The sequence below is a fragment of the Trichomycterus rosablanca genome, chromosome 4, assembly GCF_030014385.1.
Source record: "Trichomycterus rosablanca isolate fTriRos1 chromosome 4, fTriRos1.hap1, whole genome shotgun sequence".
NCBI classification, from domain to species: domain Eukaryota; kingdom Metazoa; phylum Chordata; class Actinopteri; order Siluriformes; family Trichomycteridae; genus Trichomycterus; species Trichomycterus rosablanca.
The window spans coordinates 36,302,154-36,321,173 of NC_085991.1; the positions used below are offsets into that span (position 1 = coordinate 36,302,154).

The 19,020-nt window shown below is 36.2% G+C and overlaps 1 protein-coding gene across 1 annotated transcript in view; it reads right to left on the reverse strand.

Moving 5' to 3' along the window:
* LOC134311629 (NACHT and WD repeat domain-containing protein 2) overlaps positions 1-19,020 on the reverse strand; it is a 68,677-nt gene that overhangs the window by 5,413 nt on the left and 44,244 nt on the right. Inside the window, exons 5-7 of the mRNA XM_062993279.1 lie at positions 13,168-13,371; positions 5,338-5,488; positions 1,169-1,758 (exon numbers count right to left, since the gene is read on the reverse strand). Of these exons, the coding sequence (XP_062849349.1) occupies positions 1,169-1,758; positions 5,338-5,488; positions 13,168-13,371 (945 nt within the window). The remainder of the gene's footprint in view (positions 1-1,168; positions 1,759-5,337; positions 5,489-13,167; positions 13,372-19,020) is intronic.

Below are 19,020 nucleotides of genomic sequence, written 5' to 3' on the forward strand. Positions count from 1 at the left end.
GGATTGTTATTTAAAGTTAAACAGGAACTTGTATCCTGTTGCAAATCCTTGTGACCATCTATGTGTATAGAAGCAAGACTGGCAAACAAAGCTTGAAAAAATACTATATTATTTATTATGCATACAATTCAGTGTAATTTTTACTGGAGGCAAAAAGGCAAGCAAGGAAATTGCAGTAAACAGCTAGTAGTCAGATGTTCTCAAATGCCTTTATATAACAAGAGTTGACAATAGAGTACATGTGTAAGAGCAGGTTCTTATTTTTGAACAGTAAACTCAGAAGTATATAGTAAGTAATGTTGAGTGATACTTCTTTGTACTGAAAATATTTCTTACTACAGTGTACAGTACAAAGTGACAAGTGACAATTTCTTACATTTGAAATGTAAGAAAGAGTCAAAATTGTATATAACTTGTTTGAACACTGAAGCACAATATCACACAATTTAAAGCAGTTACAGCATGCACACATACACATATAATGAAAATCAATCATATACGCACATTATCTGCACAAAAGTTACAAAAACATGTGAATAGAAACAGGTTAATAATAATTTGGCAGAATATTACCCCAAAATCCCCCTCTTTAATTTGATTGGTATTGCACAAGGGCCTAAACCAAGTGTAAGCACAGACAAATGTTAAACACTATAGTGAAGGTTTAGTGTAACTGTTAAAATATTTGTCTTTATGATGTAGTATTGTCATGTATATGTTTTATATATGTTTCTTTCATTGACTATACATGCATACAGTTGCCAGAATGTCAGCCATGTGATCGTCTTGGAGGGCCATTACCTCTAATGGGATTTAACGTCTTAGGAAAGTTTTTGCAAAAGTGAACCTACCAAATCTGGGGTAATATTCTGCCAAATTATTATTAACCGGTTTGTTTCTATTCATGTGCTTTTGTAACTTTTGTGCAGATAATGTGCATATTTAATTCATTTTTAAGTCAAATATTCTGCAATAGACCTACTAATGGATTCAACTGTCTGAGATGTGTTTTAATGCCCTGGTGTTTCTTTGCATTTTTTCATATTAATGATACTTTGTGCAGTGTTTCCCAAATGCTGCAATGCAGTCTGCTTACAAAAGATAAATAATAAATAATATATCATCTGGTAATGCATAATGCACATGTATGCACAGACAGGTCTCTTACCTGTTTAGCCACTTCAGCAAGCAAAAACGTCTTCCCTGTGCAGGGTCCTCCATAAACGACAAGGGGCGTTATTCTCCCTCCACTGGAGGGGTACAGGTACTCCTGCACCATATCCAGAGTCTCACTTTTATACACGTAAAATGAGGAAAAGGTCTTGCAGAGTGAAAGATGCTGTATGATCTCATCATACAGTGGATCTGTTTCTGTGTCAAAGTTTTGTTGGACGGTAGCCTGAATGATGTCCACCATGTCCTCGTAGAACTGCTTACACAGTCCCTCCACATAGTGGCTCTCCACTTCTTGGGAGTAACCCAGCTTCATGTCACAATGGGTAACTGAGGAATAGACACGGAGATTTGATGCAGCAACTATTGTAGGAATGAACTCGTCTCTGACTTTTAGAAGCCGCTCATAGGCCTCTTGGTTTCTCATTACCTGATCCCCACTCACAACAATGTCCATGTAGCGGGCCATCTCTGGGAGCTTGGCAAAGCGGTCAAAGTTGGAAATTTTGCGGATGTAACACACACACTTCTTCAGGAAAGCTGGCGTCTGTTTCCCTAAAGCAAAATCCAGTTCATCTTCTAGAGCTATGAAATAAAGAGATAGGACATAATTAGTTTCGCATTCACACTTTTAACTATTTAATATTTTAATTACTTTCATGGAGCTTTATAGATCTGTACACATAAATCATTGTTTTATCAGGTTTCTACAGTTTTGCCAGTCTTCAGCATGTGATAAGATTTGCTTCCTTAAGCTGCCTTAAAGGCATAACATATTCGATATGATCTCTTTATCCAGCAGTGCTTTTACTTATCAAAAGACGTCTGAAGAAAGCGTTCTACTGATAGTTTGCCAAACTGCCATCAGCTAAGTATCGACTTTCCTTGTTAATCAGGAGATGAGATATTAAATACAGGAAAAGAGAGTGCCTAAAAAGCCTTCCTGATAGAAAGCTGCAGCGTCATGTACCAATTGGATTTGCTCACCATAAGTGCTCATTTGTGAAGTTAAATATTGAAGCATAACTGTAATTATCCTAATGCATTTTCCTTACTTCAAGGTGGTTAGTGTTCTTAAATGGCCAGAGTTCAGGGTTCATGTAGTTCATGTATTTACGACCAGTTCAGGTCAAATATTTGTCACTGCAAAATAACTCAAAGCATAGAAAAGCTCGCTTAGCACTTGGGATTTTGCTGTGCAGGGTTCCTAGAAAGTTTTAAGACTGTAAGAGGCCATTGTAAAATAGGCTATTTTTATACAAACAGATGTCTACTTTCCCTTGGAACCCTAAAGTGCTGGCAGTAATACAAGTAGGACACATACCTATTTCCAACAACAGAAGGGACACATTGGAACCCAGTAAGAAGAAGCCCATAAACCCAACTTTTAGTCCATTTTCTAAGACACTCATACCAAGGTCACTTCAGTTTATTTTCAGAACATGTAACTAAAGCCTTGTAATAAGTATTACAATACAAACATTTTAAGCAATGGTGGGAAAGGCAATATGAATGTCAAAGCCTCAGTGCTTATAAGTGTCTTTATGAGGGACTTTGGTAGCCTAGTGGGTATAGCTTTGGGCTATCAATCGGAAGATTGTCGGTTCAAATCTGACTCTGCAATGCAGCCACTGCTGGGCACTTGAGAGAAGCCCTTAACTCTGTCTGCTCCAGGGACACCGTACAATGGCTGACCCTGCGCTGATTACAGCTTTTAAGCATGTGTATATGTATACATGACAAATAAAGGCATTCTTCTTCTCATAAACATTTTGTTTTTGTAATATGTTTGTAAATAAGTTTAAATGTTACAACCTGCATGTCTAGATTATAATGTAAAGTTAAATGTGCACTGGGTATAATATTATGGTTACCAGGTAAATAACAAAAACTTTGGAGTGATAGATTTACTTCACCTAATGCCACTGGTCATTTGGTTGGGAAGCCCACCATGTTTGCATTTAAGAAATGCAGGGCTCTTGGGAATGCCGTTTTCTTAGGTGAACAATAGTATTACTTGGATAATTAATTTTTTTACCAATTAATGTAATTTGTTTTGCAGATATTGACATTATTTGTAACAATAGAATATTTGGCCACTGCATCTGTAAACACTATAAATACAGTATACTTTTGTATTACGGTACTCATCACTTTAGTGTGAGAGCAGTAATTAAGTATAGGTTTTAATATTAAAATTGAACACTACCTAAATTTAAAAGCATCAAAACCATTTGGCTGGCACATGAATTTCATATATAAACTGAGATTATGGCAAGCACAGAAGCACATGTACTTTAGTAAGGAGAAGCCCTATTCAAATAATGATTTTTAGTTTTGTCACAAGGCTTTAAAAAAAAAAAAACGTTAAAATGGCAAGGTAAATGTGTTAAAGAGTAAGAAAGCTAGTAGCTATAAACTATGCTAATAAGCCATGCATGTTAAAGACATTGGTTTATTTTAATATACTTATTTCAATATACTTTATATTATATATATATATATATATATATATATATATATATATATATATATATATATATATATACAAGGGGTTGGACAATGAAACTGAAACACCTGTCATTTTAGTGTGGGAGGTTTCATGGCTAAATTGGACCAGTCTGGTGGCCAATCTTCATTAATTGCACATTGCACCAGTAAGAGCAGAGTGTGAAGGTTCAATTAGCAGGGTAAGAGCACAGTTTTGCTCAAAATATTGCAATGCACACAACATTATGGGTGACATACCAGAGTTCAAAAGAGGACAAATTGTTGGTGCACGTCTTGCTGGCGCATCTGTGACCAAGACAGCAAGTCTTTGTGATGTATCAAGAGCCACGGTATCCAGGGTAATGTCAGCATACCACCAAGAAGGACAAACCACATCCAACAGGATTAACTGTGGACGCAAGAGGAAGCTGTCTGAAAGGGATGTTCGGGTGCTAACCCGGATTGTATCCAAAAAACATAAAACCACGGCTGCCCAAATCACGGCAGAATTAAATGTGCACCTCAACTCTCCTGTTTCCACCAGAACTGTCCGTCGGGAGCTCCACAGGGTCAATATACACGGCCGGGCTGCTATAGCCAAACCTTTGGTCACTCGTGCCAATGCCAAACGTCGGTTTCAATGGTGCAAGGAGCGCAAATCTTGGGCTGTGGACAATGTGAAACATGTATTGTTCTCTGATGAGTCCACCTTTACTGTTTTCCCCACATCCGGGAGAGTTACGGTGTGGAGAAGCCCCAAAGAAGCGTACCACCCAGACTGTTGCATGCCCAGAGTGAAGCATGGGGGTGGATCAGTGATGGTTTGGGCTGCCATATCATGGCATTCCCTTGGCCCAATACTTGTGCTAGATGGGCGCGTCACTGCCAAGGACTACCGAACCATTCTGGAGGACCATGTGCATCCAATGGTTCAAACATTGTATCCTGAAGGCGGTGCCGTGTATCAGGATGACAATGCACCAATACACACAGCAAGACTGGTGAAAGATTGGTTTGATGAACATGAAAGTGAAGTTGAACATCTCCCATGGCCTGCACAGTCACCAGATCTAAATATTATTGAGCCACTTTGGGGTGTTTTGGAGAAGCGAGTCAGGAAACGTTTTCCTCCACCAGCATCACGTAGTGACCTGGCCACTATCCTGCAAGAAGAATGGCTTAAAATCCCTCTGACCACTGTGCAGGACTTGTATATGTCATTTCCAAGACGAATTGACGCTGTATTGGCAGCAAAAGGAGGCCCTACACCATACTAATAAATTATTGTGGTCTAAAACCAGGTGTTTCAGTTTCATTGTCCAACCCCTGTATATATATATATATATATATATATATATATATATATATATATAATTTTTTTTTTTTTTTTTTTCCATTACTATTTTATATATATTTTCTATTTGAAACCTGCGGTGGTTTTAGCATGACCCAATGCACATAATTTTGTTTTTGCTGTACTTTTTGGTGTCCAGTGAAATGACAATAAAGTAAATCTTGAATCTTAAATGGCTATTATCAAAATTTACCAAATTATGATCTCACAATTTGACAATGCCTTAGCACTCTAACAGCCAAAACAAAACTTAACAATCAGTCTCCTGACTACACACAACATATGAAAGAGAAATGTAGAATTAGATTACTGACATATACCTGAGCATATAAATTTTTTGGCCTGCACACTCTTCATGGTTCCTTTCTCTTGTAGATGTAGAACTGCAGTTCTGAAGATTTTCTTGATTTCCTCAGAGACAGCCCTCCATGCCTTCTCATTCTTGGCCTTAGCAACTCTGCTTGACTCCATCTATAAAAGACAGGGAAAATATTGCTCTGCTCAATAAAAAAAACTTCAACTATTTCAAGAAAGTGATACATTTTTTGATTAAGACTGTTTTAGTTTAAATGGTTAAATAAAGCAACTGGTTTCTTTTTTTCTAATCAAGAATTAAGCTTAATCAATCTTTGGCAAATGTGGTCATTAAAGCTTCAGTTAGAAATAACTATAACTAAGGACCAATTTACAAATTTCTTTGTCAGGAAATTCAAAAGAAAGTCTGACATTTTTGCCATACGATTTTTTTTGAAAGTCATATTACCACTTTAAATGAAGAGTAAGAGAAAAATACAGGGTGGATGAAAGCAAAAGTTGAAAACAGGAGAGAAGAATGAGGAGACAAATTACTCTGGGCAAGATCACTGCGCTATTTTGCTGAACACAAGCAAAAAGTTGGACCCTGCTGCTTTTCTCATTTTAGTCCAGCAGAGCGACTCATTCTCACAGACACCCCATTTCAAAATGCCGGCAGTCTATGTTAAGACACCATGACATTAACTGATTCTGAGTATTTGTCAATAAAAGTGGGCTGTATGTCTGTCTGATAGAAAGGAAAAGAGGAATGTAATGATCTGTTAGTATAGTACATTCTAGAAGTAAAAATGCAGTTTATTTGATCTATAAATTGCTTGTTTATCCATTGCACCAAACCTGAGCAGTTCAACTGTTATCATCTGGACCAGATGCCTTTCGCTTAGCTAGTTCTAGCATGGCACACTTGATCTTTTCCTTCAGTGGTGGTGGTTTCCTTTTATCAACATCAATCTGTATGTTCTCCTTTGCAGCACTGTATGATTTATAGTAATATTTCCATTTTTGACAACCTTCATTGGTTCGACAAGTTTCTTCCCATTTTTTAAAGTGGATGGATGGATGGATAGATACTTTATTAATCCCTGAAGGAAATTAAGGCCTCAGTAGCAAGTTACATCATTCAAAATTAAAAAGTAATAGTACACACTACAGAGATTCACATTATACAAACAGGTATCTGTATAATCACAGCAACACTCAGACAACACACTACAACAACAGGACCTGAGGGTACATATGGAGGTATTATTTCGGTTAACATCGTAAGGCTGGTATAGATTGTAAGTAACAGCTGTAAAATATGTCCTTGATGGCTGTAGTTTGAGGCTGGAATCATTTTTATGTATCTTCTTTGACTTTTGCATAAAAAATCACCAGTGATCACATACAACCCCTGGCAAAAATTATGGAATCACCACTCTTGGAAGATGTTCTGTCAATTGTTTAATTTTGTAGAAAAAAAATTAATCACAGACATGCCACAAAACTATCATTTTTCAAAATGTCAACCTTCTGGCATTAAGAAACAATAAAAAAAAGAAACAAATATAATAGTTGTGGTCAGTCACAATTGCTTTTTTTAGATCAAGTAGAGGAAAAAACTCAAATCTGAGGAAAAAATTATGGAATCACTCTGTAATTTGCAGTTTAAAAACAAAACATCTGCAGCAGATTAGATTTGCTAATTATTCTTCAGTTTAAAAAGAGTGCTTACACCTCGGCGAGCTGTTGCACAAAGCAGATTGTCATGAATCATGGTTCCAACACAAGATATGTCAGTTGAAACAAATGAGAGGATTATAAAACTCCTTCAAGAAGATAAATCATTGTGGAATGTCGCAAAAGATGTTGGTTGTTCCCAGTAAGCTGTGTTTAAAATCTGGACCAAGTACAAACAAAATGGGAAGGTTGTAAAAGGGAAGCATACTGGTAGACCAAGTAAGACATCAAAGCATCAAGATAGAAAACTTAAAGCAATATGTCTTGAAAACAGAAAATGCACAACAAAACAAATGAGAAACAAGTGGCCGGAAAGTGGAGTCAATGTCTGTGACTGAACTGTAAGAAATCACCTAAAAGAAATGGGATTTACATACAGAAAAGCCAAACAAAAGCCACCATTAACACCTAAAAAGAAAAGAACAAGGTTAAAGTAGGCTAAAGAAAAGCAATCGTGGACTGTGGGTGACTGGATAAAAGTGATCTTCAGTGATGAATCGCAAATCTGCATTGGGCAAGGTGATGATGCTGGAACTTTTGTTTGGTGTCTGTCCAATGAAATTTATGAAGATAACTGCCTAAAGAAAACATGTTAATTTCCACAGTTGTTGATGATATGGGCCTGCATGTCGGGTAAAGGCACAGGGGAGATGGTCTTCAATAAATGCCAAAGTCCACATTGAAATTTTGGAGTTGATCAGTTGATCAGTTTATCAGTTGAAAGGATGTTTGGTGATGATGACTTCATTTTTCAAGATGATAATGCATCTTGCCATAGGGCAAAGGACGTGAAAACTTTCCTTCAAGAAAACATATAATGTCAATGGCATGGCCTGCAAATAGTCCGGATCTCAATCCATTTGAAAATCTCTGGTGGAAATTGAAGAAAATGGTCAATGACAAAGTTCCAACCTGCAAAGCTGATCTGGCAACAGCAAGAGACAGTTGAAGGCAGATTGATGAAGAATACTGTTTGTCATTAGTTAACTCCATGCCTCAGAGAGTTTAAACCATTGTAAAAGCCAGAGGTGGTGCAACAAAGTAATAATGGTGCAGTGTTTTCTAATGATTCCATAATTTTTTCCTCAGATTTGAGTGATTCCATATTTTTTTCCTCTACTTGATCTAAAAAAAAGCAATTGTGACTGACCACAACTATTATATTTGTTTCTTTTTTTATTGTTTCTTAATGCCAGAGGGTTGACAGTTTGATAAATGATAGTTTTGTGGCATGTCTGTGATTTATTTTTTTTCTACAAAATTAAACAATTGAAAGAACATCTTCCAAGAGTGGTGATTCCATAATTTTTGCCAGGGGTTGTATACTGTAGGTTTCGCTTGGGAGTCACTGCGAGTGCCGTTGGATTGGGCTTTAATTATTGGATTTTAAGCACTGAAAAGATTATGTCCAATGAAAGTAATTCCTTTCGGTATAATAAGGATTCCAAGAATTTCATTCCATCCCTTTATTTTATTATTTTACTTCTGGAAGAGCAAAAGTAATGTAAAATATAACTTTTGTAACTAAGAAACAGCCTAATAAAACAGTTTTGTCTTCGCTAAAGCATGTAGTCAAGTAAATGTTAATAGAAGTAAGGTAACAACTTTAACTTTATAAGTCAGATAAGTTAATTTAGCTAGTGTCAGCTGTGCAGTCAGTTACTTAACAGGTCCTTTATTATAAATGCCAATGCCTACCTAATATAATGGGTAGATTAAGCTTGTGGCATTAGTGATCTGCACCAAGATACAATGGGTATAAGGGTAATGTGTTCAACTGTATCCATACTTAACTATTCTATATCTAAATAAAATTAATTTAGACTAAACTTAAACAAAATAAAAAAATAAAAATATGATTAAAATATCTTTTAATGTGGGATATCCGCTTGCACACCAGCACCGGTCGGCTGGGCATTAACTAGCGGGCATAATTGGCAGTGCCTGCAGCAGATACTAACTGGCCACCGTATCTGCAGGGTGGGGGTGTATCTGTGTATCTGTATATATATATATATATATATCTTTTCATGGCAGCGTTCATTTCTGAACTTATTTGAGCTTATGGCCCCGTGTGGACACCAGGCTGGTCGATAGCCCTGCTGTCTTTCAAACCTAATCTCAGTGGTGGGCTAATGTAATAGACAGCTGCGCCACCTAAGCGCCCCTACACAGAAATATCAGTTTAATATTTGTGTTTAAATCACTATGACAGACACAATCTTATAACATTTTAACAATAATCTCAAACACAGTCATGGACAATTTTGTGTCTCCAATTCACCTCACTTGCATGTCTTTGGACTGTGGGAGGAAACTGGAGCTACCAAAGGAAACCTATGCAGACACAGGGAGAACATGCAAACTCCACACAGAAAGGACCCGGACAGCTCCACCGGGGAATCGAACCCAGGACATTCTTGCTGTGTGGCCACTGAGCCACTTTGCCGCCAACCATCTTTTATATGAGCATTTGTAATTTCACTCATGTAAGGAATTGTTGTACTTCTGGCAAAGCTCCTCTAGCTTTCAGGGGAAGTGTATTTCAGAGAAAACTACAAGAACTAGCAAGTGCTGAAACCTGTATTCATACTAAGGTTTAATAAAGGACAAACTGAATTCATGAGCCCAATAAACTTTCATTGCCAAGCAAGTTCTCTAGGGCCAGTTATTTTCTATATGCAGCTGAGCCACTATTCCATTGCATATTGAGATTTACACTACATGTTTTAGTGTCGGATTCCCCTTTAAACTAAACCAACACCTGCATGCAGAAGCTGGGTTGAGATTTTCCTTTATCAATAGCACTTCTAGTCTGTATGCATAATGCATAAATCTGCCTTACATTTCCATAAATAAACTGAATTGAAAATATAAAACAACTTTGTTACTGTTTTCAAATCTCTTAAGCACATATGGCTATGGAGTCCCATATACCTCCTTTACAAGACATAAATATACAATGGTATGTACATTTAAATAGACACAGCTATTGTTTTTCCTTTTTTAAAGTTTTCTGAATATAATATGAAGTTGACTATTTATTTGGTACACCTGAAATAATGCTGGAGTGGGCATTATGTATAACCCCAAATCAGTTGTGACAGTATGGAATATGCAAATAAAAACACCTGCAGTGTTTTACATTAACTTTGACTTTTATTTCATTGCAAATAGAATAAACCCAATATATTTTATGTGTTGTCTGGCCAGCTTTATTTAATTTGTTAATATGCATCCATTCCTGCATTTCAGATCTGCAATTCATTCAAAAAAAGTTTAGGCAATTTAGGGTTTTAAAAAAACAGGTGATTGTAATCATGATTTGTTACAAAAGCAGTGTCCATGCAAAGATAGGCAGAGGATCTCCAGTTTGTCAACAAATGAATAAAATGTTTAAAATTAAGGTTACTCAAACATAGATAGGGTTTTGCATATTTCTCCCACTACAATGCATAACATCATGAAATGATTTAAGGAGTCTAAAAGAACTTCAGTGTGTAAAGAGCAAGGGCACAAGCTTAATCTGAACACCTGTGATCTCTGATACCTCAGAAAGCACTGCATCAAGAACTGCCATTCATCAACTGCTGATATAACCACAGTCACAAATGCCACTTAAAACCTTATATTAACCATGTCCAGAGCAAGTGTCCAGATCTCTGGGCTTTGAGGCATCTGGGATGGACCATCACACAGTGGAAAAGTGCATTGTGATCAGACAAATCAGTATTTCAGATCTTTTTTTGGAGAAACAAATGGACAGGACCATCCAGACTGTTATCAGCAACACGTCTAAACACCAGGGTCTGTCATTAGATGGGGTTGTGTCAGAGCAACATATGCTGTCTTTTAGGGCTGGGCGATTTTGCAAAAAAAAAAAAAAATCTCGATTATTTTAAAGTTATACCCGATTGTCGATTACGATTTTGATTTTTTTTGTTCTCGTACAATGCAATTAAAATAAGACTCAAATTTCTTTTTTTGCATTGTAATTAAAGGCTGCAGAAGTGCAAAAATAGTCACAGCACCACCTATAATTATCCTTTTAAGGGACTCAAACTTTATAACAATAACGATATCACAATAATTAACAATAACTAAAACAAAATAGATCTAAATTATCTATATCCTTATCTATCTATATCTAAGAATAGCTCACAAACAACTTTTATTTTAAATAATGTTCAGCAGAACCTCCTTACATTAGGAAAAAAACTACAAAAAGTTCTTTACAGGTTTCTTAAAAGGAACACGAGCCTGTACTGTGCTGTTTCCACCACTGAGTAAGTCTGTATCAGTATCTACATTGGGGGGGGGCATCAAGTGATCACTCAGCTCAGCTTTGATTTTGTCCTCTTGTGATTTGGGGGGTGGATACAACATTTTAAACATTTAAGGATGTGTAATGTGTCATTTTAGTCCCATAAAACTTTCAAACTGTATTAACCACTATTATGTGTCGTAGAATGATTCGATTCTATTGAACGGCCATTTAAGCCAAAATAAAGGAACCGATTCGCACATTTGGGAGTCGTTACATACATACGGCTCTTTAAAAGAAACCGAGACAAAAGATCCGACTCCCTATCGCAGAATTCACTGCAGCAGTTTACCAGACGCGATTTATTTACTCAGTAACGGATGTGATTTAAAATGTAGCGAATTACAATTCTTAATACAAAACATACTTAAGTAAAAGTAAAATTACAGGCTGTAAAATCTACTTTAAAAAGTACAAGTACATAAAAAAAACGACTCAATTACAGTAACGCGAGTAAATGTAAATTGATTCAGTGAATTTGATTCAGTGAATCTTAATTAAACTCTTCTGTTTGTGTCTCGTTTTGCCGATCGTGTTTGCGCTCCTTATTACTGAATCTGACCGTTACCGTGTATAATCCTTGTTGTCTTCCGTTTACTGTTTTGGTTTTCGCTGGTTTTGGACTCTACCTGATTTTGTACACTGTTTTCGCCCTTTTTATATTAAATTTTCCCTGATTTATATTCCGCGGGCGTCTGGTCAGTTTCTGCTTCGTGACATGTTGGTATTTTAATTAAAATATAAAGTATGTAAACAATCGCGATTGTCACATTCTAACATCGGGTGAAAACGTTCATGCTAATTAACCGAATTAATCGTGAAAATCGCCCAGCCCTACTGTCTTTAAGACGGAATCTTTTCGAGTCTGTGCAATTTTTCAACAAGACAAAATCATGTGCTGCACACATTACAAAGGCATGGCTGCAGAAAAAGAGGGTACAGGTACTGGACTGGCCTGTAGTCCTGACTTGTCCCGAATAGAGAATGTGTGGAGAATTTTGAAACGAAAAATACAAGTTGGCCAAATTTGAGATAATTGAACGGCAGTCTTGTACAGTTGCACACCTTAAGACGTTAGTATTATCGCTTAGTATTCAACAATCATTTGGACATTTAAATCTCAGAATGCCACCATTGAACAAATCCAGGTGTGCACAAGAGCATATTTGGATCTCTTTTAACCAAAGAACCATTTGTATGAAAAGCTTGTATAACAAATATAGTAGTTAAAGCAGTTTATTTAAACAAATCTATTTCTGAGTAAGATTAATGTTCTACAGGTTTGGCTGAAATCAAGTCAGGTTGTGTTTAATTTGCTTAATTGCCTTACCAGTTTTATTTAATAAACTGGTTAATGAAGGGTAAGTAATATGTATTATAGGATGCAAACTCTATAACTATATTTTTTAAATGACAAAATGTATTTGAGTATGTATTTAAATGACAAAATGAGTGTGTTGTGTCTGTGGTGTGTTACTGGTACGTAATATCTTGATTTGTGAGCAAAAATCTAGCCAATGTAAAATACCATTACTAGATGGTTCAGGATCATGACAAATTTTCATTGGTCTGCACAGACATCATCCTATGTAGGACCTATAAAGTGGAAAAGGCTAATTTGCAGCAAGACTGTGCTATTTTCAGAATTTTTCAGCAAGCAAATGTGAATAAGTGGTCATATAAACTAGCAACACAATGTATAATAGATAGAATGTATAATTGAGCCAGCAAGAGTGTTTCAATGTTATACTGTACTGTTAATGTTATTTGTAATCATTGTACACATCCTTACCGAGTTCTGACAGCTTTTCAGTATCTCAGCTTTGGGTTTGAGGTAGTATGCCGGTGGTACAGAGTTCTCATCACGGCAGTACCACTCCTCCAGTATCCGTGTATCTAGACCAGCTTCTACTGAGGCATCAAGAATCATCTCAAATTCGGCCGATTCTACCTCTCCTGGAACTCGAATGCTGCCATACTTTTCCCCCACCAAACCCTGGGAGAGCAAAGAGACAGAAAAGATACTGGTTAACACTTGCTGCGACAATTAAACAGTTCAATAACCCACATATTTTTCAATCAGTGTCACTGTCAGTAACAATATTTCACTTTAAATTAAGCCTAATTGTGGTCAGGACAATTTCTCTCTCTTACATCTAATCATTAAAGAGAGCAGCAGAAGTATTCATGGATGGTTTTTTACTAGGGCACAAAAGTAAAAGAGCTTTACATTAATGGTGAAATCATGAAAAGATTGTTTTTTACATAGGGTCATGCCTGTTACAAATGAGACAAGATGACGACCCTGGTGAACTTATTCTGCTTTTGTCTTCTGTGGCATGTAATTTTCCAAAATGAATCTTAGCTGATTCATGTAGGCTCATTAGATGAATTTAAGTTTGTTTGTTTATTAGAATTTTAATGTCATGTTTTACACACTTTGGTTACATTCATGACAGGAACGGTAGTCACTCATTAAACAAGATTCATCAGTTCACAAGGTTGTATACAACACGGTCATGGACAATTTAGTGTCTCCAATTTACCTCACTTGCATGTTTTTGGACCATGGGAGGAAACCGAAACACCCGGAGGAAACCCACATGGACATGGCGAGAACATGCAAACTCTTCATAGAAAGGACCCGGGCCGCCCCACCTGCACATCGAACCCAGGACCTTCATGCTGTGAGGCGACAGTGCTACCCACTTAGCCACCGTGCCACTCAATTTATTTTTTAAACAGGTTTTATGCATATTAAAAATGATAAGAGGATATATACACTTAAAGTATATAAAATAAAAAAAACGTGGCTGAATACTTGTTTCCCCTCACTCTAGTTTCACATTCTTTTTAAAGTGTGAGTTTTAAAGATAATAGACGGATTTTAGAAGAAGAAGGCAAACAAGAAATTTAAGTTTAAATCCTCTGTAATGAGATGTAATTTGGCAGAACACACAGACTTAGAGATCTTTTCAAGAATGTGCAACCTGACTGAGCGGGAAACAGCAACACACATCACTGTCATGCTTAATCTCTATTGCTAAGGCACCCTGCTGCTTCATGCTGCTGGATGTGTAAAATCTGCAGCACAACCTGCTTCTTGCTAGAACTAAACCTTCAGACAGTTTTGAAAGAAATATTACAAGTAAAATTATGTTTAGAGTGTGTAGTAGTTTCCAAGATCTTGATATGTGGTCACAGCTGTGTTTGGATGCATATGAAATTAGTGAGATTCTAATGCAGCAAGTACATGTGTAAAATTAAGCTTGTATTTAAAAAATCCTCTGTGGAAGTATTTGTGTATAAATGTTTACTTGTAAGGAGGCATCTGTGTAATAGCAGTCTTAAGATTTCAGCTTCTGAATTATAAAAAAAAAAAAACATAGTATGAAAAATTAAAGAATCTGCTGGATCAAACTGGTTTCTTGAGAATGTCAGATGTAATCCATGAACCACAAAAACAGGTCTGCCAGGAATTAGAAGCTTTTAATAAAATAAATACATTTTAAAAAGACTTTTTAAGTGGATTTTCAAGCCACTGATTTTTTTTACTTTGAGAAACAAAACCTAACCTACCTTAAACTGTTTTTGCTCTTTGATGACCTTGAATAAATATCTGTAAATACATCAGTCTTTCTGTAACAGTAATACAATGATTGTGTTTTCTTTTTCTTTTTTAACTAAAAATCTTATAGATAAATGATTGCATGTCTTTAGATCCCTCTGCAGCACTTGGTCTCACGTTTCACGACTCAGCAAATTCCTGCTCTATGCAGATGACCTGGTTCTGCTATCCCCTACAGAGCAGGGTCTTCAGCAGAACCTAAGCTGAGCTCTGAAATTAAACCTGAAAAACAATCATATTCTAAAAAAAGATCCAGATCTCAGGAAAACGTATATTTCTCATTAAAAAACAAACAAATTAGACACCTGTAAAGAGTTTAATTATTTAGGATTGAACATTAGTTCAATTATAAACTTTAATCTAGCAATGATCTGAAAGCATGCAGAGCATTCTGTGTAATTAAATGACAAACGTACAGTATGTTCAAATACCAATTCATATTTGGATTAAATTATTTCAGTTCATTATAGAACCAATTCTACGTATATGGCAGTAAGGTATGGAGCACTTACAAATTCAATTTTGACCAATCGGAAGTTCACAGGAAAAAAAAAAAAAAATAACAGATGTAGAGCTGAAGTAGGGCAATTTCTACTTAAAATTAAAAAAGAACAATTAAATATTGGCTAGATCTAAAATACAGTGACCCCCAGCCCTATCGCTACAAAGCCCTTTGATGTCAAGAACTAAGCAGGGTGAAAAGTTCCCTCATACAGCTGCTCCTGATGTGGAACAGTGTAAGTGTGCGTCAGTGAATTCAATCCAACCAAACCAAATAAAAATGCTTCAAAAACAAAACTACATCACCCACTGTAACACACAGACAGAGAAAGAGCAAAAAAAGTGCTATCTTGAGTACCTGAACACAGTGAAGTATCCTAAAGACAGAACCACACTGACAAAGTACAGACTCAAACACAGTCTGGCCATATACACAGGCTGGTATAAAAAATCCTGGCTTCCTAGAGAGCAGACACTGTCAGTAGTGCATCAACAACAGTGTGGAGACACTTTCTCCCAGACTGTAGAAAATACAAACAGTTACAAAAAAAAAAGAAAAAAAAAAGAGGAATTTAAACCCCTAGTTGAACACTCTCTCTCATAAGGATAAATCGCTCATCCTATTAGGGGAAAGACAAAAGCTGCACTTTTGCAGGATGATTTAAAACCATTCAAAAGTCTCACTAATAGCATAGGTGATAGAACACTGGTAAACACACCTCTGTCCCAACTTTGTGTGTTGCAGGCATCAAATTCTACACCTGTTTCTATTTACAAAATACTGTATAATGAAGCTGATTAATGAAAACACTGGAAATCATTTTTTTATTACAAAACATCCCAACTTTTTGAAAATGGGGTTCAGGAGAAACATTTAAGCCAAAGTTTGAAACTACTTCCAATAAAAAAGGTATTGGAAAACTGCCCAATACAAAGACTGTCTAGGTGACACCAATAAATCACTTTCCTTCAGGTCTTCCAGTGCCTGATCTTGCTCCAAATTCTATTTGGAATCCAGGCACAGTGTGTGAGAAAGAGGATACAGTTGCAAAATTGGGATGCTTTCATAGCCATTTGTCTTTGTCTCTGCTTCACCCCCGATTTGCTGATCAAAGCTTACCAATTGCTGATCAAAAATTTGTTTTTACTTTTTACTTTATTTTAATTTGAATATTCACTCTGTCTAATTGCAAGCCTGGGTTCTCATTTAACACATTTCTTTGTGAGCTCACACAATCTGTTAATAGCTATCACCTGTGTAAACGCTTTTATACAACAGTTAGTTCCGACCTCACAAACTGATTGGTTGAGAACTGTTCTAACCGTGCTGATATTTGTGATAACAGCACGGCCTTTTCACACCACAACTGTATTACTCCACTGACGCATTGCCAGTAACGACAAGCTCCATGCACACAAGCCGCCGGTTGTTTTGTAGGCCTATTTGTGCTCATACACATCCAGAAATTGATACGGAAGTGTGCAGATTAACATATACCAATAACGCAATAACTCTAATAAATAACTAAATTCTATCTTTTAATTCTTAATTAATTTTATTTTTAGCTTTTTTTCCTTTTCCTTTCATCTTCACTTATTATTTTTATTCCAAACTAGCGTTACTTTGTAGTGTTAAACTATATGCCTTTTTTATCCTACTGTGTTAAGGCAGGGTAGGGAATTCTTACCGTTGCATAGCAGCAACTCATTCGTTGTGGAACTACTTTTTGGCGGAAGGTATTGTCAGTATTAAAGTATATTCAATATGAAATTCAGGGCTTCTTTGATTTATTTTCTTTCTTTATTTTGTAAAAACTGTTCTATAAAAGCAATAGAACACTTAAGGTCGCGTGTTATCGCGAATATTCGCGATAACACACTCCCTCTCGTGTTCTATTGCTTAATTAGAAGCAGGGACTGATAGTCCATACATGTGTGTTTTAAAAATGAATGATGCACAATAATGCAGTGAATTATTTATTTTTTTATTACAAAACATCCCAACTTTGTTTGAAATGGGGTTCAGGTGGACAATTTAAGCCAAAGTTTAAAACTTTTTTCAATAGAAAGGTCTTGGAAAATTGTCCAGTACAAAAATACGAAGACTGTCTAGGTGACACCAATAAATCACTTTCCTTCAGGTCTTTGGGTGCCTGTTCTTGCTCCAAATTCTATTTGGAATCCAGGCACAGTGCAGTGTGTGAGACAGAACATACAGTCCTTGTAAAATTGGGATGCTTTCATAGCCATTTGCCTCTTAGTGTTGACTGAACTAATTAAAGTGTATCCTGTTCTATTTTGGTACATGCCTCTTGGACAGTGAGAAGTGATTTAATTGATGCAATCAACCCTTAACATAAAATTGAAATAAAATACAACACCATTTTCCCCATGTCTCATGTGTGTGGCTTTCAGAAATTGTATTTTCTTTTTTTTTTTGTGTTGGCACTTTTTAAACTGTTCAATAGTGTTGAATGTGATTCTACAGGAGAAAAGTATTGTGGTGTCTTAATTTGTAATGCCTTCCCTTTAGGACTATAAAGTAGCTATATTTTTTAGCGAATAAGTTGTTCTACACTGCACATTATTAGTGTAAAAAAACACAAATGTCTGTAGTGCAAAAAAAATAAAAATAAAAATAAAAAATATGAAAATAAAATGGTGTAAGTAGTACCAGCTATACTTCCTGACCTCTCCTCTTCTCTGTTTATTACCTAATATACGTATTTTCTCGTTTCATATCTTCCTTCTCTTCCTCACCACCTTTTTGTGCCCAGGGCTCTGTGATTGTGTTAGCTGCACTTTCTCAAACAAGGGCTTTGATGTTCCTGTCTCTTAAGTGAAACAAACCTCTAAGGCAGGAGGAAATTTTAATAGCATTGTGGGTTATCCTCCATTTCTTACCAAAACGTTAATGAAATAATATTCATTATTCATTTTCAAACTCAAAGCCTCACCCTTTTACTCCATACAGTCATTATGTCTAAAAAGTTTTTTTTGTTGTTTTTTGTTTGTAACCAGAAAAAATCTCTACAAAAGTCTAGGTCTTTGGTAGGGTTCTTGAAGTAGGTGTATTTTTTGGACATGACAGCCTTCCAGGTGGTTCGATGGTGATATTCCTTTACCAGTTCCTGTGTCTGTGGTTTCAATTTAAACCTTTCAAACTCATTCAGCTGTAGTAGTTAAGTTGTACCTTCATCCTGAACAATGTAGTGTTTATGTTGTCCCATTTTGACAATATTTGCACACAGTTGTTTATACAGTTAGTTGATGTTTAACCTTTAGTTGTTTGGAAATTGCTCCTAAAGAGGAACCACATTTTTTTTCTCTGAGGTCTTGGAGTTGTTTGGATTTCCCCATTGTATAAACACCCAGTAATGCAAACTGTTTGTGAGTGTAGACTCCTAAATACAGTCACAGGTGCCATAATTTACTCCTTATATTCAGCGGTTGGCAATTCAGAAGTCTGTAATTGCAGCCCATTTCAACAACAATTCAGACCCCCGACGCATGTGG